Source organism: Chelon labrosus (assembly GCF_963514085.1).
Source record: "Chelon labrosus genome assembly, chromosome: 22".
In the NCBI taxonomy this organism is placed as follows: Eukaryota; Metazoa; Chordata; class Actinopteri; order Mugiliformes; family Mugilidae; genus Chelon; species Chelon labrosus.
This window is the reverse complement of record NC_140355.1, coordinates 20,664,940-20,689,297: the sequence shown is the minus strand read 5'-3', so window position 1 is coordinate 20,689,297 and position 24,358 is coordinate 20,664,940. Positions and strand designations below refer to the sequence as shown.

The window sequence follows — 24,358 nt, the reverse complement described above, 5'->3', positions numbered from 1 at the left end:
CTCCAAAACGTAATCCCACCTAGCAGTTGTTTCAGTTCGGACCAAAGCGCCGTGTGGAGCCACATTTAGTTGGAGGGCACCGATGAACTTTGTGCGGGGACAGGTACCAAGACGGAACCCTTGTGTGTTTCCAATTAAGTGAACTGGTCTGACCTTTGGATCTTGGCCTGTTCAACAACAGAGTGAATGAAAAAGAGGAAGTTTGGTCCAACGGCTGAAGGAGGAAGCCTCTTATAGGAGCGTCATTACTATCTCCAGTGATTTCTTCATCTTTCTTAGCAGATAGGAAATCACAGGATGAAGAGGAGGAGTCAGGAAAAGTGGATAGCATGGTGCTGCTTCTTCTTCTTCTTGTTCTGGTTCCCCATTCCCACTGAACCCCCCCCCCCCCCCCCCCCCCCCCCCATTAGCCCCTTCTCCCCGAGAGGGAACTTGTTTACTGTCAACACTGCTCTGATGTCACGGAAAGATTCCAAATGCCAGTGGGACGGGGGAGAAGTTGCAAGGGCGTCAGGGGAGGGGGAAGTTGGGAAAATAGTAGCAAGGAGGAGGGGTCGGTGGGGGTCGGTGGGTAGGGGGGGTTACAATCACTCGATTTTTTTTTTTTTTGGGAGGGATGAGCGGTCGAGCAGAAACTACACTTCACACACAAACCACAGCCGCTCTCGATTCAGCGGGGTCGGGGCCGGGTCGCGCCGGGGGTCGCCGTCACTTCCAGAGGCCGTCGGGAAGCCGGAAGCGAGGATGTAAACAACACGGGCCGACGCAGGTCGCACGCTGGGAACACACACACTCTGCAGACTGGAGGCCGGCTGTGTGTGTGTGTGTGAGAAAGAAAGGAACGGGGACCTTACGACCCCGGCAGGCTTTTAATGTGGGAGCAACATCACAGAGCGCGCACTGTACATGAGATAAGCACGCACACACACACACACACCCTCCTCTGTCCTACCCTAGCAGCTCATGTGGAACGAGAACAGGAAGTAAGTGATGGCAGGTGTGTAGTCGGTTTACATTTGGCTCTTGGAGTTTGTGTTTACCTTCAGAGTTCTGCAGAACTTTTAGTTTTTCAGTCCGTCTCTTGTCACAGTCCTCTTCTAGATAATTTTATGTGAGAGTACGGAGGCAGATGGAGTCATTCTGTGCAAAATGATGTCAAAGGTTGATCAGTTTGAGTCTTTTTACAACAAATTTAAACTTGAATTTTAATGCTTGAAGTGTTCCTTCATTTGTTTCTGCAGACCTTCTGTGCAGCAACACAACAACTTCTGTTTAATTTGATTCCGATTTTAAAGCCCTTTTTTTTTTGCTTGTTTAGATCTTTGCTTTGGTTTTAATTGCAGCTCTGTTGTGCTGTCACCATTCTTCTTGTTATATCTTTTGTGCTACTTGCTGCTAAAGCTTTTTTAACCTCCTTCAGAGCTAAAGCTCATTATATAAGATCAAATCGGGTTTATTTATCATGTGCATATGTACACTCTTACCCTCCTTCCCTTAACTGTAGATATCTGAGGAGTTAATCTGTCCTCAAATCATATTTTGTTCTCACCTTTAGCTGAACACAAGGCCAACGTTTCTGCACTAGAACCAGGATTTTGCAGTGGTTTAGCAGATATTGCTTCAGATATTGCCTGGTCTGGTCTAGGTGGGTGCTACATGTCTAAGTAACATCCACACCAATGAATGCCAGGTCCAGAAGTTTCCCAGCAGAACACTGAATTGTCACAAGAGGTTATTTACTTCTCCTGTCAGCGGTCATAATGTTGTGGCTGATTGGTGTACATGCGGTTGTGTTTCGTTGTAGATTAAATGACAGAATGTGAATCTAACCTTTACATCCACCCAACAATGCTCACCTGTGTTCTTTTTGTTCCTCCTCCTCCCCCCAGCCTTTGCCAGCCTGCCCGGTCTGATGGAGCACCTGTCGGAGAACTACAAGTACTGGAAGAACTTGGACGAGATGAAGTGCAAGAGCCTGCGCCCTCCCCCTCCTTCTTGACCGACTCCTCTCCTCCATCTCTCGTCCGTCACTCCGAGCGGGCGGCTGGGACACTGAGCGCGGGTCTTTTCAGCCGCGGGGCGTCCCCGGACTCGGCCCGAGAGCGGACATCGGCCGACCGATGCGCACCGAGGTCTCAAATCACAGCCTCTTTTCTGGACGTGGTGTTCGGCCAGTGGAGAACAGGTTGTCGTTTGAGGGCCCCCGTTGACTCTCCGCCGGCCCCCGTCAAGTATTCCTTCTAGCACCTCTGCGAAACTGTGTGTGGCCCTCACGGCTCACCTGACAATCTGTACCATACAGTGTAACACACACGAGAAACCTGCACTTTAGCGAATCGAGACGTTTTGGTTTGACTTGGTTGAGCTTCTCGCACTTAATAATCTGCTTTAGTTTTCTTGGAACAAACTTTTTCATTCTCTATCTGTACATTTGCTGTAAAAGGAAATATGGATTATAAGAAGAGAACAGGAAGAGGAAACAAACTGACAGAAGATGAGCATCCAGAGTGATGCGTCTGTGCTTCTCTGTGGACGTGCGCGCACACATCGTTGAACTTCCTTTTCCAATCGCCAAGCCGTGAAGGTGCTCATGTCGAATTGTTGAGTCTTAGTAGCTGTGAACGGTGTGAGAGGCACTCGGACCAAATTCTTAACAATCCCTGAGCAGGAAAAAAAAGCTAAATGCAGATTTATACACGGGCGACACTGAAGAAGGGCTGTATTTTCTGTTTTTAATACAGCTCCAGATTCGTTTGTGACAAATATCTCACCCGATAATATCACCATCCTTTGTGCACTGTGAAAGCAGCTAGAGAGGACCATGGAGGTATTTGTAAAAAAAAAACAAAAAACAAATATATATATAGGAACAGAACTGCTGCAGAACTGTTACATGCATAGCTTTGTGACACTAACTGTAGACGTTTGCACCCAAAAAAACAAAGAAAAAAGAAAAGAAGAAGAAACAGTTCCTACGTGCGAGTATCTGAACAATCTAGTTTTTCGGGGCACAGATCTTTAAGTCTGAATCTTGTGTGTCTGGGCTGCAGAGAGCCAGAGTCGTTGGTTTTTGTTAAAGAAACTTTACTGCATCTCAAATCCTGCAACAACACTTCACCTTGCAGTTATTTGGCTCTTTGGTGGGAGAAACCTGAACATGCACAGGACTTTTTCAGGATGTGCCTGCCCTCTAGTGGCGTTGCACCAGTGCATACAAGTGTATATGAGTAATGGTGAATCCTTAATCAAGTCAGATCCAAAACTAAAGATCCAGGTCACATGAAACGGCAGAATCATTGATATTACAGCTTAATTAAATATTTAATGGGGGTTAATGGGTAAATCTACATATATCAGTAAATTTGCAGAAAGATTGGGTAAACTGATTACCTGACTTCAATACAGAACCATCTGAAAAGTCGTCCTTGGAATCGACAAGTCTACGAACCTAGAAAACACGCCCAAAGCTGCCAGTAGATTGGACCGCACCTTTGTGGTTGAGCTGCAGGGACATAGCTTGAAGCAAGATGGACTGTCATCTGATTTAGTGTCCTCGCAAGAATCTGGAAATTAAAAGTTCACGTCCCAAGTCTGAATGTAATTGGGACTAGTGGTTGAATTTACAGATGTCGGTAAATTTGCAGAAAGATTGGGTAAACTGATTACTTGACGTCCGTAAATCTGAGAGGTCGTCCTTGGAAGTCATTTGGAAAAAAGGCGGGAACTTTCCAAAAAACTTATGGAAAGTGACTGGACTAACCATCTTAGCATGTGGGTGGACATGTCTCGCCTTCTTTGCAAGAACAGAATCTCTCACAAACATCGTCAAACCTAAAAAGCACGCCCAAAGTTGCCAGTAGTTCCTTGTAAAATGCGCCGATTGGTCCGCACCTCTGTGGTTTAGCTGCAGGGACGTGGCTTGGAGCCTGGTAAGATGTGATCTCATGAGAATCCAGCTGCAAGTTAAAAGTTCTCGTCCCAAGTCTGAATTTGATTGGGACCAGTGGTTGAATTTACACATATCAGTAGATTTGCAGAAAGACTGGGTAAACTGATTACCCGACGTCAACACAGAACCATCTGAGAAGTCGTCCTTGGAATCTACCAACCATCTATCACTAGCTATATGTTTAGCATATTGGTAGACATGTCTCGCCTTCTTTGCAAGAAAATTATCTCTCGCAACCATCGTCAAACCTAAAAAAAAACACGCCCAAAGCTGCCAGTATGTCTTCGTAAAAGGCGCCGAGTTGTCCGCACCTTTGTGGTTTAGCTGCAGGGACGTAGCTTGAAGCAAGATGGACCGTCATCTGATTTAGTGTTCTCACGAGAATCCAGCTGCAATTTAAAAGTTCACGTCCCAAGTCTGAATTTAATTGGGACTAGTGGTTAAACTTACAGATGTCGGTAAATTTGCAGAAAGATTGGGTAAACTGATTACCTGACGCCAACACATCTGCGAGGTCGTCCTTGGAAGTCATTTGGAAAAAGGCGGGAAATTTCCAAAGAAACTTATGGACAGTGACTGAATAAACCTTCGGACTATCACTAGCTATGTGTTTAGCATGTTGGTAGACATGTCTTGCGTTCGTTGCAAGAAAAGAACCTCTTAAAAACATTGTCAAATCTAAAAAACGCACCCAAAGCTGCCAGTAGATCCTCGTAAAAGGTGCCGACTGGTCCACACCTCTGTGGTTTAGCCGCAGGGACGTAGCTTGAAGCCTGGTAAGATGTGATCTCACGAGAATCTGGCTGCAAGTTAAAAGTTCACGTCCCAAGTCTGAATTTAATTGGGACTAGTGGTTAAACTTAAAGATGTTGGTAAATTTGCAGAAAGATTGGGTAAACTCATTACCTGACGCCAACACATCTGAGAGGTCGTCCTTGGAAGTCATTTGGAAAAAGGCGGGAAATTTCCAAAAAAAACTTTTGGACAGTGACTGAACAAACCATCAGACTATCACTGGCTATGTGTTTAGCATGTTGGTAGACATGTCTCGCCTTCTTTGCAAGAAAATAATCTCTTAAAAACATCGTCAAATCTAAAAAAAAAAAAAAGCGCCCAAAGCTGCCAGTAGATCCTCGTAAAAGGCGCCGACTGGTCCGCACCTCCGTGGTTTAGCCACAGGGACGTAGCTTGAAGCCTGGTAAGATGTGATCTCACGAGAATCCGGCTGCAAGTTAAAAGTTCTCGTCCCGAGTCCGGAGGACTAAAGCAGGAGGATGTGTAGCTCTTCGTGTAGAGTATGTGTGTACTAAATCCAGAAGACGCACATCACAGTATTAACCAAAGGCACAGAGAGCGCTTTACAGGTGCCTTAACTCTATGGTCGTCTTTACAGAACGTATTTTGCTAGAAACAGTTTCTCCTCTCCACTATAGAAAAAAACAAATATATATATGAATAAACAAGGAAAGCCATATGTGTTTTAAACATTTTTAACAAATATGGTGTGTTCCTTCATGGTCTGTGCTCCAGTTTTGAGTTTGTCAATGGTCCTGACCTTTTTAATCCTGCGTTTGGGTTTTTATTTTCGCAGACTGATTCAGGTGCAGTCGGATCAAATGTGTGTTCTACAAATGTTGTTTCACTTTAAAGCATCCCTGATGTAGTTGTTTCATTGACGATCAAGGCCTTAACCCTGTCCTGTCTTCACTGTTTAGGTCCATCGTTGCAATACACTGTAAAAATGTACCTGCTGTCCTTGTAAATACTCAGCCAATATTATTTCTCCTTTTTGCTTTTTACATAATTATTATTTTTTTTTGCTTATGTAACTTTTGCTTTTTTTGGATGTTAAATGATTTCGCTTTATTTGATTTTTTTTTTTTTACAGTGACTTGAAACGCTGCGCCACCTCTTGAATGTTTCACGGCTGCTATCACCGATCATGAGAAGATATTTTTGCTAGTATATAATAAAGATTTCTATTCATCAAAAAGACGATTTAAAACACTTAAATGTAATAAATGACAACGCCTTTCCCCGTGAGCGGCGCCGACTGGGATGCGATGGCGTCGGTTGCATTCGAAGGCGGCCGGGCTGTCGACGCCTCGCTCGTTATGTAACGGTCGGCCTCCATCCCTCGCAGTGATTTCAGTTTCCTCTTTCGTCCGCGACACCGATGGCAGTGACTGCGAGGAACGTGCCAACTGTGTGTTTTTCTATCATTTATAAATGGAACAATAATAATTGGTGACATTATATATACACACTGCCTCAAGCGTCGTAGTAACAAAAGCTTTAATTTAGAGTCTAAGCCTAAAACCTCCCGTTTGTTTGAAAGGTTTAATGTATTTTCTCTGTTTTATGTCTTATTTTGATGTTTTTGTTTTGTTTTTTTCCCGTCAAACACACTCAAATGTATTGTGAGACAATTAAAGCATTCTTTCAATACGGAGTTGTTACATCAATGGCAGCGACACGGCTACAGGAACAGTTCAGTTTGCTTGTTTGTGTTGGATGAAAAGACCAAAGCCACTCATGCCTGTCCAGAACAAAGGCTGCAGGTAGAATGATTAGCAACAATCATTAACAATTATGGCGCCACCCACTGTGAGACTTTATCTGGAAAAAAAAACACAGAAGAGAACCTGGGACGTCAGTATTTGGACTGTTCCAGTGACTTTTGCAAGATTTTTGGTTTGTTGTCGTGTCCTAATCCGTTTTGTGTCAGACAAAGACTCTGGAGCATATGCTAATACAGGTTGTAAACCGTTTCTGCACATACACCGATCAGCCACAACATTATGACCACTTACAGTAGAAGTCAATAACATTGACCATCTTGTGACAATTCAATGTTCTGCTGGGAAACTTTTGGACCTGGCATTCATTGGTGTGGATGTTACCTAGACATGTAGCACCCACCTAGACCAGACCAGGCACCCCCACCCCATAGCAATGACACTCCTTGATGGCAGCAGCCATCCCCAGCAGGATGCAGCCTGACACAGACACACACACAAAAACACTTTAGGAACAACTAAAAAAAAACATGAAGAACAGCACAAGGTGTTGACCTGGCCTCCAAATTCACTAGATCCCAAACTGATCAAGTATCTGTGGGATGATCCACAGAGGCCCCTCCCCTTAAAGGCCCCCCACTAACACTAACATTCTGCTGCCAGACAGCACAGGACACCCTCAGAAGGCCCGTGTCCATTCTCCGATGAATCACAACTGTTTTGGAGGCACAAGGGAGACCTAGACAATATTAGGAAGGTGGTCATATTGTTATGCCTGATCGGTGTATAGAGGTATAAAAAGAAACCACACAGATTTCCATTAACGTGTGTAAGCAGTAAACAAACTTTTGCAGATTAACAATAATAATAATAATGACCCTGCATTTCCAGTTTGGACAAGAAGTTAAATCGTACTCGACAGCATGTATGCTAAACAGGATTTTACCTAATTAGCTCTGCACTGCATAAATCTTAAGCGTAGTGATGAATAGTATCATTAAGTTCAAGTTTGGAATGGTTTCTTAATTAATATATAACATGCTAAACAAATGTTAGAGTCAGTAAATGTTTAATGTTATGGTTATTATTTAGCCGTGGTCGAGAACCTTTCTGCTTTATGGTGAAACATCTAACCTGGCTCTGATTAAAAGTAAAAACTATGTGTGCATTATGTCACATTAAGGGATCTTCACTTCTGGACAGAGCCAGACCAGTCATATGTTATGCTATGTTAAGCTAAGCTAACCAGCTGCTGGTCGCGTATAACCGACATATAAGAGTGGGATCGATGTTCTCATCAAACTTGCTGCACGTACGCCAAAAAAGCAAACTGTCAAAACACACTAGTGCAAAATTCATACATGCAAACGCGGCTGCAACCTTCCCCGCACAGTACAACTGGAGGAAAAGCATCGCAAACAAAATAATTAATCTTCAAGCACAAGAAACACGAAGAGGCACCAACATGGCAACGGCCCCATGACAGGCAATGCTTGGCAAAAAAACAAACAAACAAAAATATTCAGGCAGACTTCACGTCAACGTAACACTGAGGTAATTATACAACTTTTATATTTCTAGTTTAAACTAGTTCTCAGTCAGTATAGACCATTATCGGTAAATGTAAATCATTGCACTGAAATTTAAATGATTTCTCAGTAAACTCAAGCAACATCCGCCCACCTCTCCCTCTTCAGTAAAGGCAGTGACTCAAGGGTCAAAGGTCAAAGTCCTCCCTTCTCCTCCAGCTTCTGGAAAAGTGCCAGGCTGCGGAGACGTGACTGTCGTTCTCCGTCCTTCCACAGAATCAGCAGGTGGTCCGTGGAGCACGTGACCAAGCCGTTCTCCTTGAAGCTCACAAACATCTGAAGGAAAACCAAAATTTGAAAAATAAATAAAAGCCGAAGCACTGCTGCGACGAAGCTTTAGGTTTAAAGACTGCGGAATTGCACCTGGACTGCCCCCGAGTGTCCGATCAGATCTCCTGTCAGCTCCAGCATCCTGATGTTTGGGACGTCTACGACCTTCTTAGGTGGAGGACCGCACTGTTTGTTAGAGCGGCCGAAAGACCACATCCCGAAGAACCCTGGTCAAAATGGACAGATGGTCAGTGAGAAAGCTTGAGGACTTCATTGATAGAAATCTTACTGCTGATGAAAATAAGTTTCTGCAGATGAGATGAGGATAAAAGAGCCATCCAATAAGCCTCTGAATTTTAATCTGCTCTGACAAGTAAATAACATTGACCATCTTGTGACAATTCAGTGTTCTGCTGGGAAACTTCTGGACCTGGCATTCATTGGTGTGGATGTTCCTTAGACATGTAGCACCCACCTAGACCAGACCAGACACCCCCACCCCATAGCAATGACACTGCTTAATGGCAGCAGCCATCTCCAGCAGGATTTAATTTCAAACGCTTTAGGAACAACTCAGAAAACATAAGGAACAGCACAAGGTGTTGACCTGGCCTCCAAATTCACTAGATCCCAAACTGATCAAGTATCTGTGGGATGATCCACAAAGGCCCCTCCCCTCAAAGGACACAGGACACCCTCCGAAGGCCCATGTCCATTCTCTGATGAGTCACAACGGTTTTGGAAGCACAAGGGAGACCTACACAATATTTAGGAAGGTGGTCATAATGTTTTAATTCAGAATTCAGATCTCGTTTCAGATCTTGTTTCAGATCTTGTTTCAGATCTCGTTTCTGATCTCCACCAACTCCAGAAGGAAGCATGCAGCCACCAAGCCGCTAAACGCTGCACTCTGCTCAGCAGCGAGACGCTAACGTCTCCCGTCTGCAGCCCGGTGCTGAGCAGATGGTTCTGTACCGTAAACAGCTGCTGAAAACTCTAAAAGTCAGACCCTATAAACATCACAGATTAGATTAAACACGCACCAGAGCTGTGATAGTTCTTCCTGATCTGTAACTATAACCACGGTACATCGTGTTGCTGTTACGTTACACATCCACTGGATGTAATTTCCCTTTAATGACCTCAGGAGACGCAGCGTGACCGACTCCTGGTTCCTAACGCGAAACCAAAAATAAACAGATCCTTGCTTTGGGTGATGAGTCGCAAGCGTTGTAGCCTGGAGTCAAACCACCACAGCTGCACACAGACACACACACTCGACTTCAGACCACCCCACTCCAGTAGAAAACACAACCTGAGTGCTGTACGCTCCACTCTCCTTTGATATGACACCACTATACCACATCTGGGCTGCATTACTGCACCTCCACACATAAAAACAAAACACTCAGCTCTCCTCAGTCTTTGAACTCTATGATTCATACGTATACACAGGGAACGCATCCAGAGGAGGAAACAGGACGCTGCTGGACTACCTCTTCACACGCCCGTGCAGAGAATGTGAACGACTTAACGTCATATCTGAAGGGTTAGCCTTTAAAATGACGCCTGTGCGCACGTGTCACCTGCAGAGGCTGGTTCGGCAGGTAAAGGCAGGTCCTGGATCTCCCACATCCTCACGCTGCCGTCTTCGGAGCAGGACATCAGCTCGCTGAGAGAGAGAAACAGAGTCACACACTCAGTGATAGTCACAAACATTAATAACAGGTCTGATTAGGACACAGGGATAAGCCGTCATTTCCCACGGTGACATGATGAGCCTGGTATTTAAAAAAAGAGTCCCTATCCTGACTGCAGGCTAAAAAGAAAATATAGAAAATAAATGGATCAGAGAACACTGTGTCTTTCACATAGCACAGTTATATAAACCGACTCTTAGGAGACGTTCTTATTTTACAATTGGTGGAAATGTACATTATGACCTGTCACAGGATTATCTTGGTTGATTACTTTTATATGAGATCACAAAACACTAGGACGAGCTGATGTTTTGCAACTCAAATCAAACTTTGAAATAGAATTACAGAAAGTTTCTGACTTAAAAGAGACGAAAAATACATAAACATATGTTGAGGGTTTGAGCTTATTTTAACAGAATTGAGTTTTGTGTCCGACTAAAAAAGAAAAAACAAAATCAAACCAGCTGATATTATCTGGATTGGTTATTTCTTGCATAAAAGGAGGACGGTGGCGCACTCGTGTGGACGAGGGATGAAGTGCATGCTCCTCAACCAGAACCCCTAAAAAGATACACCATCGGCCACAACATTATGACCACTGACAGGAGAAGTGAATAACATTGACCATCTTGTGACGATTCAGTGTTCTGATGGGAAACTTTTGCACCGAAGACGTAGACCAGACCAGACCTAGACCAGACCTAGACCTAAACCTAGACCTAAACCTAGACCTAGACCAGACTTAGACCAGACTTAGACCAAACCTAAACCTAGACCGAGACCAGACCAGACCAGACATACACCTAGACCAGACCTAAACTAGACCTAAACTAGACCTAAACCTAGACCAGACCTAGACCTAGACCTAGACCAGACCAGGCACCCCCACCCCATAGCAATGAAACTCCTTGATGGCAGCAGCCATCCCCAGCAGGATGCAGCCACAAAGACGCTTTAGGAAAATGTTTTGGAGACCTACACGATGTTAGGAAGGTGGTCATAATGTTATGTTGTTTTTGCTTTTTATTTTTAAGTGGTCAATACGACGTCAGAGCCACAGGTGATGCCACAGGTTTTATGAAGCACCCCAAGGGAAAACTAGTGATTGTAGTTTTTGTCACACTTCAAAAAAACATAAAATGCAGTAGGTCCTACCTGTCTGACAGCAGCATTGTGTGTAACACATTAGAGTCATGGGCAACCTTCTTGTAGGCCACCACTGTTTTGGTCAGAACACTGTACACATAGAGGCCGCTGCCCACGGCTGCAAGGATGAGCTGCAAAACAATAAAAAGACAATAAATCAACATACAGTCACCTCATGATGCACCTTAGATGCATCCACCCATCCTGTTATTATCTGTCTTCACCTTTCCGTTGGTGGTCAGATGCTGAATGGACATCTCGCTGGGTTTGGGAGCGCCCATTCGTATCTCAGCCTGGGTGCTGGACTGGGACTCCTCCCACAGGATGTGCTCGTAGGCCAGGATGTTCCAATCGACCGCGTCCCATAAGATCAACTCCCCCGCGTGGGAGCCGCTGGCGAAGAGCCCGTCTGAGGAGGCAGAGCCAGAGGTTACGGTACGAAACCAAGCTGAGCGCATTGCTGCTATACTTTGACTGTCTCTCAAACCGACTGACCGTTGACGTTAATAAGAGCTCGAATCCGGTCGTGGTGGTCGGACAGACAGCGGATCTCAGCCACCGACACAGAGGAATCAGTAGAGCCTGTCAGCCTGTAGATCACTGCAAACAGGAGGTTCTTTTAAGAAATGCAGACTTCCTCTTTAGCGGATATATCAAAACAATCTTTTCTTACCTATTGCTTTATCCATAGCAGCTGCTATGCTGTTCTTGGGCAGCTCTATCAAAGCGGTTATTCCTGCAAAACACAATGAGAGTTTCTGTGTGCAAACAGGAGCAGCGGGGTGAGCTCAGTTGGCGCAACAACGGCGTGAACATTTTCTGCTCACCTGTGTCGCTGTGGTTCTGTTTGTGACACTGCAGCTGGAAGTCTTTGTTCCACACGCACAGCTCTTCCCCACCAGAGATGAACACACCCAGGCGCTCCAGCACCAGCAGACACTGCAAGGAACACATGCACACATATGAATGAATGAATGAATGGATTAATGCACGTGCAGCCAAACTAAATAAATATAATTAACCTACAGATGCAGCAATTAACTTCAATCTCTGATCAAGATGAGGCAATTATCATTTTGTATCTTAAACGATAACTGACACAACAACCTCTACTGTCAAACATTTTAATTAGTGCTTCGATCCTCCAACACTAACTTAATTGCAGCTGGAATGCACAAGGAAATTTAAAGTGAACGATCACGACTTACTGCCTGTCTGCTATATTAAAACCTGACATGAAAACTACGAGGTTACTATAAATAAATCTGCTTTCACTGTTTGATCCTTTTTAAATGTAACTAAATGCTCGAATTGAGCCTTTTGATGTTTTGCAGTTTATTCAGCGGTTTCAGTACGTTGGGTGCATAAAAAGTCAAGTTGCAGTTAAGATCTGTTCGTCCAGATTCACATATCGTACACCAATCAGGCATAACATTATGTCTAATATTGTGTAGGTCTCTCTTGTGCCTCCAAAACGGTTGAGACTCATCAGAGAATGGACATGGGCCTTCTGAGGGTGTCCTGTGTTGTCTGGCAACAGAACGTTGTTAGTGGGGGGAACTTTGAGGGGAGGGGCCTCTGTGGATCATCCCACAGATACTTGATCAGTTTGGGATCTAGTGAATTTGGAGGCCAGGTCAGCACCTTGTGCTGTTCTTCATGTTGTTTTGGGGTTGTTCCTAAGCTGAGGCTGCTGCCATCAAGGAGTGTCATTGCTATGGGGTGGGGGTGTCTGGTCTGGTCTAGGTGGGTGCTACATGTCTAAGTAACATCCACACCAATGAATGGCAGGTCCAGAAGTTTCCCAGCAGAACATTGAACTGTCACAAGATGGACAATGTTATTCACTTCTCCTGTCAATGGTCATAATGTTGTGGCTGATCGGTGTATGAGATGCATGCTTCTTGACAAATGCCTTAATCAGTGATAACTGTCCGTCTTTTAAAGTTATTTTGACGTCAATATCTTAAAATACGTCTCCTGTCAGTGGTCATAATGTTGTGGCTGATCGGTGCATGAAGGGAATTGTTTAGTGTTTTTGCAGAAAATTATAAATGCAGCAGTTAATTTTAACCTTTCACCTATTTTAATAACTCTAAATGTTTGACATGTCAACATGGAGGTCTACGTGGAGTGATTCACGTTTGGAGTCGATCCCCCTCTAGTGGCCAGTTGGGGAACTGCAGTTTTGGGCTTTATTTTAATGTCACTCTTTACGTATTGTCTTACCTTCACAGAAGACTGAAGATCAGAGATGGTCTGAACCCTGTTGCCTGTGTCGGGGTCCCACAGCTGACAGATAAGATTAAGGACAATCGAGTCTCAGTGATAAACATGCCTAGGGTTTACTGTGGGTTTGAAATATACGTGGGAGGATACGCTGAGGGTCCTGTCCGAGGAGGCGGTGATGAGCGAGGTGTGAGATGTGAGCTCGTTGTTTTCGGTGAAGGTGGTGATGGCTGTTATTTGCTGGGAGTGGCCCCTCAGCTCCTGCAGCCTCTCGCCAGTCTGCGAGACAAAAAAAAAAAAAGACAGATTAGTCCAACTGTGATCAGACGTAACATTATGACCACCTTCCTAATATTGTGTAGGCCTCCAAAACAGTTGTGACTCATCAGAGAATGGACATGGGCCTTCTGAGGGTGTCCTGTGGTATTAGTGGGGGGCCTTGGAGGGTCGGGGCCTCTGTGGATCATCCCACAGATACTTGATCAGTTTGGGATCTAGTGAATTTGGAGGCCAGGTCAACACCTTCTCCTGTATTACCTCCAGGTTCCACACCAAAACGAGCCCATCGTCCCCGGCGGAGGCGCATCTGCAAAACAAAAGGCGAAAGCTGAGAGTCGCTCCTTGAATCCAGACACCCATACATGACACCAGAGCCTCAGCTGTGCACCAGGCAGGCCTCATCTTTAGCAGGTTGACTAGTCAAACACACTCTGACAATCTCTATTTGATGTGAGGCGAATCTTTCCCCGTCGCTCCATCTCCACCTGAGAGAAAAAAACCTGAAGAAACTCCTGTCCCGGAGCTTATCACCTTAACTCGCCCTCTGACCCCGAACCATCCACAGCGCCTGTCCCCAAAATCAACAGACGGCGCGAGCGGATAAAACAGAGAGATAAAATGAGAAGAGAGGAACTGTTGAGGATACATTTTCGGACTTCAAAAGCAATCTGGAGAGAATTTTCTGGCCTTTGCCCCCGACTGTGGACCTGTGTGCGGAGAGGACGAGACCCAGAGGAGGGGGTTATTACTGGAGGAAACCAGGCGTAAAGCAACCCCCACCTCCTGACACACACTCCCATACACACTTAGCTCTGTTATAAATCCCAATCTGACCACTTATGCAGACCCACTCTACCATGCCAGGGTGTAGTGAGCTTCCACAAAGAGAAGAGAGCAGGTGCAAAACCTTTATAATGTGTGTATGGACAGCATTAGAAGGGTTCTACTGTACCGCGCACACACACAATCACACAGTGGTGATGATTGGGCTCTTGTCATGCTCTGTCAGTTTGCTGTAGGTGAGGATCTCCTGTCAATCACAGAGGGATAGAGGCCAGCCAAGGGTAGAGAGGAGAGAGGTTAGAGAGAGAAGGGAGTGGAGGGGAGTGGAGGGGGGGTTGTGGTCGGCTTACCTGAAGTCATCAATCTGCACCAGAAATCGAACGATGTCAAAATGTCCTTTCAGCACCTGCAGCTCAGTGAAGCAGTTTTTGGGCTGTTCCTCTCCGATGCACAACACGGGGCTTTTCTGCAGACACAAGAGGGAAAGTGGTGAGACAAACGGGGCTGCCTTGCAGAGGGAGACGGAGAGAGAGAAGCCCGCAGAGACTAGAAAGTAGTGGAAAGTAATTCAGTTGTGTTTTATATTCCCATTTTTCTGCTAACTTTACACATCTATGCCACTGAATGTCAGAGGAAAACATTGTATTAAACCTACAAACAGGATGTTTTAATCTAACTTTACATATTTCAGACGTCTATTAGTTTGACAACAAAGCATTTCAACTCTGATCTTCTAAGATGATGCCATTTAAACACTGTGCAAAACTGTGCAAGTCCCAAAAAAACAGTGTCCCAGAATATTACTGTACTTCACTGTCTTCAACAATTATCTCTCAAATACAGATCCATATCTAGTTCTTTCATTTTTAATACTTAAAGTACATTTAGCTGTTAATATGGTCACATTAGCAAGGCTCGGGAAGAACGGCTCGCATGTAGATGAGTATTTTTAGATTACAGTTCAATTTAATGTTATTTATATAGCTCCAATAGCAATCGTAATTGTTTTGAGATGCTTTACAGAACCAAGAACCTGCAACCCCATGAGGCAATCCCATCAGTTTGAAGACAAAAAAAAGAAGGTGGTGGGGCAGAAGAGAAGGGCGGAGAGGAGAAAAGAAGAAGCATGCTCATAAACGCATGCAAACAAGAGGACATGAGACTGATAGGTGGTGCAAGACACACAGGACATTGATACTGGATAAAATAGGATGGACAGAGCAGCAGCTTAGTGGGTGCAAAGTCCTCATGAAGTTACTTTTATAAGAATAAACAACAGAGAGAGACGTTAAACTTCTCCATCCTCTTATACTCAACCATTACAGCAGCTAACTCACCTTTACTAGAACTAGTGCTGTCACTAACAGCTTTATATATCAGCTATATCTTGTATTTGTGTCACAGTTAGAACCTATGTCAGACGCATGTTTATCTCGTTCCTCTTTCTTTTTCTGTCTCTACCCGGTCAGCCTCAAGCTCACGGGTCCCTCCATATGAGCTTATGGTTCTGTTCAAGGTTTCTTCCTGTTAAAAGGGGGATTTTCTCGCCACCGTCGCCTTCGTGCTTCCTCTGTTGGTTTCAGGTTAGGTTTTGTAAAGCATCTCCAGACAAACTGTACCGTTACTGACGCAATATAATTAAAACTGAATAGTAGTTATGATGCAGGGGAGCAGGCTGGCATTGTAAAGAGAACGTATCGAGCCACTTCTTTTCCTGTGTTGTTTAAAAAGTGTTATCTCCTACATCACAGGTGGCAAACATACGGCCCATGGGCCAAAAGCAGCCCGCCGTAGGTTGCAATCTGGCCCGCAGCAAGAATTTGCAAAGTACACATAGAAGACTGCAATTTTTCAATAAAAATTACTGCTATCCCAAAACAAATGGAAAAAATTTGTGATTATTATTGTGATTATTCTGTTATGTTACTAGTCCGGCCCGGAAATTGGGCTGTATGTGGCCCCCAAACTAAAAGGAGCTTGACACACCTGTCCTACACTGTAAGTATGACATTTTGGTGCATGTTCACGTGATTTATGATTTTCTAAATGATAAATATCATGGTAAATATTTAATGTGTATTGCAGCTTCCCTGATGTATTATGACAAAGAGTATGAGACAGATAAATTCATACTGTCCTCAATCATGACCTGTTACAAAACACTAAAGCTATTTACCTCCATTTGCATTTTAAATTAAGAATCTAACTGGGTTTTTTAGATGACTGCAAAAAAAATAAAACCAGAAAATAAAAAATAAAACATACACTATGTGAGAGGAAAATGTTCAGCACACAATAATCATGTAAAAGGAACATTAATTTAACACAAACATAAAAAAATAAGAATATAAAGCTCAATACAATTAAGACCTAATTCAAAACCACGAAATAAATGTGAATTTATTTTTTCCACACATTTTCCATTCCATCATGATATCTGAGGAAATACTAGTCATGATCTTTGCTGTGAAAAAGTTAAATGAAGATAGTCAAACAGATTTTTTATCTTTGTTTTGTTTATTTTTTTAATTAGTTTTTGATATATGCTATGATCTGGATGACTGAGAATAATTACAGACACCTGTGATGAATGTTTATATGATATACTGAAATAATTATAAAGGAATAAACCATGTAATTAGCAGAATGCATCATTTCCAGCTGCATTTAATAAGCTAGCTTAGCTCTAGTAGCCTAGCATCTTACCTCCACTGAACCCTGGTTTTCCCGACCACCAAGAATCCACCGCAGCATGACTTCCTGTTTTAATTACCTGAAGTAAAAGAATAAAAACACTTTGAGCTGGATGTGAACCCAAAATAAACCTGAGGTTAGCATTAGCAAAGAGGGAAGCACAACAAGCTAGCATGCTAACGACCCAGTCTTACCAGTCATCAACAGACACGAGCGAAAAAACTTTCTCCCGTTTCTCTTCTGGTTTCGACATGAAACGGTTCAGATAACTTCACCACAGCTGGAAAAGATAATGTTTGATCCGTAATATTGAAGCTACATGTTGTGAAATGTGATCTGACACGACCAAAACAAACCGCTCATGTGACTCGGGCTAGCTACGGAAGCTTTTCACGGACAAAATGCGTTGAGGTCGACTCTTATTTGAGGAAGTGTCAAATCTGTTTTGGTTTGTTTTGCAAAACTCGAAGAGGCGCACTGACCTGCCAAAACATTAGGTACACGTGTGGAAATGAATGCATTCTACTAGAACAGACTGAATCCTTCTTCTTTGCTGTTATAATATTTAGTTAGCACCTTGTTTTTTTTAATATTTTACTCTTTGTGGGGTTTATATTTCTTTTATTTATTTAGTGTCTTTAGTAAGAGAGACATGCAAAAGTAAGAATTTCATTGTATGGTCTAAACTGGCAATAAAAAAATAACAAAAATGCAAAACAATAAACATCCCGAATTTATGTTGAAACAGCATCAGAAAAGAAAGTGGTAATTTAACTGGATGATCATTTTGGAGGATGCAGTTTGTTAAAGTGTTCCTATTATTTAGTCTAGTCCTCTGACTAAAACGTCAAAATAATAGGACAAGGGTGTCAAACGTGAGGCCCACGGGCCAAAACCGGGCCGCCGTAGGGTCCATTCTGGCCCGAGGGATGAATTTGCAAAGGAAGAGGAGAAGAAAAAGGAAGAATAAGAAGAAAGGAGGAAAAGGAAAAGGTGATGGGGAAGGAGGAGAAGTAGGAGGAGATGGAGGTAGATGAAGGGGAGAAAGAAGGAAGAAGAAGAAAGGGAAGGAGGAGGAAAAGGGGGAGAATGAGGAAGAGGAGAAGAGGGTGGAGCAGAAGAAGAAGGGGAAATAGATGAGGAAGGAGAATAAGAAGGAGAGGGAGGAAGATGAAAATTAGAAAGAAGGAGAGGAGGAGGAGAAGGAGGAGGAGGGAAAAACAAGGAAGAGTAGAAGGAGGAGGAAACAGAAGAAGTAGATGGGGAAGGAGGAGAAGAAGAAGGAGGACGATGAAAAGGAAGACGAAGAAGAAGAAGAAAGTGCACCTTAACTGAAAGTTTTCATATTATTTTCACTAAAACAAAAGAAGAATCTGGAGTTGTGGTGATTTTTTAGAGCTTATTATTCTGTTACTGGTTAGGCCCCCTTGAGATCAAATTGGGATGTATGTGGCCCCTGAACTAAAATGAGTAGGAGCCTGTGTTGGTACAACTCAACACAATTCAATTCTTCACTGGTGTAACTAATGAACTGGCAAGTGAGTGTATATTTATGTAGATTTTATTGGTACGTGTGTGTATAAAAAGCTCAAATGATGATTAAAAAAATCTATTTTAAAGGTATGTTTAATGGTTGAAAAGATGCTACTGGTTCTGCAACCTCCAGATTTTTAGGCAGGGAACTCCAGATCTGACAGAAGCTTGGTATCCTTCGGCCTTGAGCCATGAACAGCTTGAAGAACCCAGTCTGAGTGTGTGACCTTTGACTCTGATGGTCAAAACTAAATGTTGGTCATTGTGTGTTGAACAAAAATGCATTTAACTGTCTATTTGGGGTGGGAAAAGTGCTCAACTTTGCAGCACAGTGTCCAAATATTTATATTTTATTACAGCAGGAAATATAAAAAGAACCTTTTAGATCTTAAATACAGATGTGATAAACTTACCCTTTCAGCAGGTGGACAGAAAAACAGTCTTCTTTGTGGTAAACCCTGTGTATGCATCATGCTGCAGGTGAGGATGTTGAAGCTGGGTGTCGTTCACCTTCTCACAACTAGATGGCAGTATGTAACAATCCCACGAGATCAACGCTAGGCTGAAGCCTCTGTTAAACTCCCTAACAAGGGAGTAAACTCATATTTACTTTCCTCTTGTATTTATTTTAAATATGCACACTCTAGAGAGAGAAAATCATTTAATCAGTTTGGTTTTCCTGTACGAGTTCAACCCTCCCCGCCTTCTGTTGTTCTTGTTCCTCTTTCCTCTTCCTCCTCAAGACTTCTGCATCCCCGTTGACCTGCTCTCCATCCAAACCTTCTCCCTCCACTCTACGCCTCTCCTCCTTTCAGTGTATCCCATGTTAACACACACACACACAGTCACACACACACACACACAGTCACACATCAGCCGAGCTGTGTCTGCTGCCGCTCCCCCCGATTGAGACGACACGCGGTGTAGGGCCTGTGACCTTCATGGTGGCTCAGATCTGCGGCTGGCACTGATTTCTGATTTAGTGTCGATCCGCCGCGCTTGTCAGGGGCTGCGAGGTGCTTTCCATGCGGTAATAGAAAAGCTCAAGGGCAGCTGGAGAAAGGAGGAGGGTTAGGGAGAGGGATTGGTTGAGGTGGAGTGAATGGGTTTTAGATGTGGGAATGGGCCCGGCTCTGTTTGTTTGACTACGCTACCTGTCGGATCTCTGAATGGATGGGTCAAATGTACAGATTCCACAGGAGTCGACTGATAGTCTGTAGATAATAAAAAAAAACATGTGATCCAAGTAGAAGAAGGTCCTAAGCAACAAGCATGTTAACAATCTTAGTTTAACATGTTATCGTGCAAACATTTGGTAATAAAGTAAAGCAGAGGCTGATGGGAATTGGTTGCTTCACTCAGGCTTAATAAGCGGTTTAGACTTCTGAGGCAATTTGATGCTGTAGCTACGGCGACAGCGCAGACCCTAGCGGCATAGTCTGACGTGCATCTCCTCAGAAATGTAACTACGCACCGCAGAGAAGCAAACTGCAAGAGCTGTGATTGGTACCAATGGTATGGTCTCACTTGGTGGTAGCGTGCTTCCACTTTAGTATTTCTGGCTGCTTCTCCATTTCTGAAAATTTCAATAAAGATGGAACACATTGAGGAAAGGCTAACTGAGGAGGTTCGGAGATGCAAACATTAGTACGACTTGTCTTCGTACAAATGAAATTTCGGTAAAAGTTTCAGTCGCCATTGTTGAAGGCGAAGCGGGAAGTGGGAACAAAAATGAACCCGGCTGGCAAAAAAGGACACAGCGCCGACTAGTGTTTGGGTGGAGTTGTTACAGAGCGAGCCAGACTGACGTAGGCTACGTACGTAAGTTACGCCGTCTATGTCCCGCCGTGCTCTAAAAGAGCCTTTAGGCTAAGCTAAGCTAACAGTCTAACCTCTGACTAGCTTCATTGTTAATGTGCAGGTGTGAGAGTTACATTGGTCTTCTCATTTCAATCTCTGCAAGAAAGCAAAGGAGTGAAGATAGCTGTAAAGACGTGGACCTTTGCAACAACAGGGAAATGTCGGGGGAGGGGTCATTAAAGGTTAAAGGTCGTTGCATGGGAATCATGAACGTCTGTGCAAAGAAATTCAGATCTTTTAAAAATAAACAAAAAGTTTGAACCACTTGTTAAATTAAAATTCATAGGATTCATTTTCGAGTATCGGAACTAAACGCTAGTATTTGTTAATTTATTTCAGTTTGGACCAAAGTGCACCAACTGTAGTTACAGTACCTCCATTGCAAAAAAACAAGGGAAGCAGGAAATGTGTGAAATCTGAAAAGTCTGGAAAAGGAGTTGTTAGAAAGACGAAGGTAAAGAATAGACTCAGGAGTGGAAAGAGAGGAAATAAGAGAAGGGTTGCTGAGTGCAGTGACCTTGGCCCGGTGTAGTCGAGGTGTCAGATATGACCAATGGCGGGAATCAGCTGAGAGGTGAAGTCATGATGCGATGGCCACCGAAACACTCGCAGCTCTAAAGACCAGAGAGAAAAACTCCCACCCGCTCCCTCTTCCCCCCTCCACAGCGCCCCCCGATCTCGTCCCCACATCTCCGGCCGGTGAGGAAAACAAATGGTTATGATGATGGAAAAGGAATTAAGTTGTGATTTAACAACGGGCCAACAGCAGTATTCAATAAGAGGCTCCCCGCGTTGCTGGGCGATGGGTTCTTGTAGCAGAGAGAGGCTCATTCCTGACCAACACACTTCACTGTCCCTCTTCATCAGCCTTTCACTGTGTCCTGCTTTACCTACTGTGGCCTCTGCCTCCAGCCAGGCCTCAGCACTGGTCTTTATGAGCTTCACCGCTAATGATACAACAGAATATGTCTGTTTATTTATGTTTGAAGGACCAAACTGCAGGTAAATTCATTACGGGAAAATATTTCACATCCTGCAGTAGTTTCGCTTTTAAAATGGTTCTAAGACAGTTGTATTTAGTGGGGTAAATAATATCCAACAAAGGTTCAAAAAAGGCAACTGGACTTGTAGAGTTTTTTGAGAAGACGTTCTGTGGATCATCCCACAAATACTTGATCAGTTTGGGATCTAGTGAATTTGGAGGCCAGGTCAACACCTTGTGCTGTTCTTCATGTTTTTTTTTTTTAGTTGTTCCTAAAGTGTTTTTGTGTGTGTGTCTGTGTCAGGCTGCATCCTGCTGGGGATGGCTGCTGCCATCAAGGAGTGTCATTGCTATGGGGTGGGAGGTCTGTGGTCTGGTCTGGTCTAGGTCTAAGGTCCAAAAGTTTCCCAGCAGAACACTGAATTCTCACAAGATGGTCAATGTTATTTACTTCTATTGGTCATAATGTTGTGGCTGATCGGTGTATGTTGGATTGATTAAACATAAACTACAGTGTGTGTGCACAGTGGATCAGAGCACCAGAAAAAAATCTCACAAAAAGAATACTGGAATACTTTTGGTCTTTGCATGGAAATTGTTGAGAGTCGACTATGTTTAGAATAAAGGAATTAATTAATGCTAACTGTTAGCATTCCTCCTTATTGTAACAGCTAATAATTAAAAAAAAAAACATGAACCTTGAAACATGAATCCAAGTTCAAGTCAAGTCCATGTTCTGCGGAAACGTGCTTTCCACAAATTGTCTGAAGTTAATACGCTCCATCAGTCTCGAGTCACACAAATTAAAACTGTATTTTCAACAATTAGGATTTCATGAAGGAAGTAAAACTTAAATATTAATAATAATAATAATAATAATAATAATAATAGGATTGAAGGGCTTTCTGTTTTCTTCAAACAAACATGGTTGCATAAAGCTGTTTGTACCAGATGTCTCTTTCATGGCTGTTTGTGTAAATGTCTGATTTAGATGTGTTCACGAGAGAAAGTTGTGTCTGACCTCTGCACAGTTGGACAGTTTTAAGACACGCCTTCCTTCCTAATATTACTTTTTTTTTTTATTCTGACAGGTTCTTTGTTTCAAGCATACTAGAGTTCATTTAGAAAAAGGCCCATTTCACAATAAAAGAGTCATATCACACAAAACATGACCAATGGTATGGTCTCACTTTCTACTTAGAAATGGATGTTTTATTTGCAGATTTTAGGAAGTCTATGTGTGTATTTTTTCACTTCTGTTTCAAATCTTTGTCCCAGCCAGAAATCCTGAAGACTTAGGAGTCAGTTTTAGTCAAACCTGTGTCTGTATTTATTCCTGATCCTGTAAACTGCTGGAAATATGTGCATTTGACTGGAATACAGTATACATGGCATATACTGATGATCTGAAGCTGACCAGGAGGGAGGAGTGTATCTGAGCTTCTGTCACTTTGATTTGTCACATGAGCATGACTGTAATTGCTGTGTTTCAGTCATCATAGGTTAATTATCAGCCTTGACCTACAGGATTACATCCACACATACAGGCGCAGTTTAAACCGCGGGGCGGATTATTTTTAACGGCAAAACTTAGAAGACATTACGCCACAGTGTAAAGCTGCCACTTCTCTTTTACTCTGCCTTCTCTTCCTCTCTGTCTCACTGATTATCACTGTCTCTGTCTCTCACCCCTCCTTCCCTCTCCCTCCCTGCCTCCCTCCCTCATTTGGTGACCCACTAATGTTCTGTTCATTTTCTCTTATGAATAGATAATGGGCAAAAATCAAATCTCTTCATTTGCATGTAATACAATTAAGACCTTTTCAAACAATGACAAATGGAGGGAGCAGCGAGGTGTCAGTCAGCGCCGTCAGTGGGAAAGGCGAAGACAGCGTCGGCGAAGCTCTCCGTTTTAACGAAAATTAATAAAACCTTCAAATGGGATTTTCTCGCCGCCATCTGGAATAACAATCACCAAGACACTGGTGGACTCTGCCTGTCAAATAAAATTAAACTTCCCATGAATTTGGATTCATAACATAGATGTGAGGCCACCATCATACTTCTACCCTTTAAAACACAAAGCATGCGATTTTATTTTATCTAGTGGTAATGAAGAGATGAACTGAGCTCACTTCAGAGATACATTTAGGTATAAGATATAGTGAATTTCCTTCGGGATCAATAAAGTCTATCTATCTATCTATCTATCTATCTATCTATCTATCTATCTTATTGTTATCTATCTATCTATCTATCTATCTATCTTATTGTTATCTATCTATCTATCTATCTATCTATCTATATTCATCTCTTATTCTCTGTTTTTGATTTAAGGCAAGACATAAGAAAGATACACTTTTAGAATTTTTGATGTTTGTGATGATCTCATCTCATCTCATCTCATCTCGTTATATATTACCTCATCTCATATCCTCTAATCTCATCATATATCACCTCATTCCATTTCATCTCATCTCATCTCATCTCATCTAATCTCATCTAATCTCACCTCATTCCATTTCATCTCATCTCATCTCATGTATATAATCTCATCTAATCTCATCTCATTTCATCTCATCCAATCTTATATTACCTCATCTCATTTTATCTCGTTATATATTTCCTCATTTTATGCTGTCTCATCTTTTATTACCTCATCTCATATCCTCTTATCTCATCATATATCACCTCATCCCATTTTATCTCATCTCATCTCATCTCATCTCATCTCATCTCATCTCATTTAATCTCATGTATATAATATCATCTAATCTCATCTCATCTCATTTCATCTCATCCAAAGTTATATTACCTCATCTCAT

The 24,358-nt window shown here is 43.0% G+C and overlaps 2 protein-coding genes across 2 annotated transcripts in view; one reads left to right on the top strand and one right to left on the bottom strand.

The window, feature by feature from the left end:
• The window catches only part of pde8b (phosphodiesterase 8B), a gene marked incomplete at its 5' end in the record, with an annotated part of 46,881 nt that extends 42,208 nt beyond the window's left edge, over positions 1-4,673 (top strand). Inside the window, one exon of the mRNA XM_084572155.1 lies at positions 1,890-4,673. Within this exon, the coding sequence (XP_084428281.1) occupies positions 1,890-1,999 (110 nt within the window). The 3' untranslated portion in view covers positions 2,000-4,673. The remainder of the gene's footprint in view (positions 1-1,889) is intronic.
• A 1,554-nt stretch (positions 4,674-6,227) lies between these two features.
• Positions 6,228-17,713, bottom strand: wdr41 (WD repeat domain 41). Its single transcript, XM_084571705.1, has 14 exons — positions 17,353-17,713; positions 17,171-17,237; positions 14,815-14,930; positions 13,940-13,988; positions 13,553-13,681; positions 13,403-13,465; positions 12,001-12,112; positions 11,847-11,909; positions 11,669-11,773; positions 11,398-11,582; positions 11,183-11,304; positions 9,914-9,999; positions 8,421-8,554; positions 6,228-8,333 (listed from the first exon to the last, which is right to left on the bottom strand). Exons 2-14 carry the CDS (start codon positions 17,216-17,218, stop codon positions 8,193-8,195), a joined length of 1,353 nt encoding a protein of 450 aa, XP_084427831.1. The 5' UTR covers positions 17,219-17,237; positions 17,353-17,713; the 3' UTR covers positions 6,228-8,192.
• Between the last annotated feature and the right edge of the window lie 6,645 nt (positions 17,714-24,358).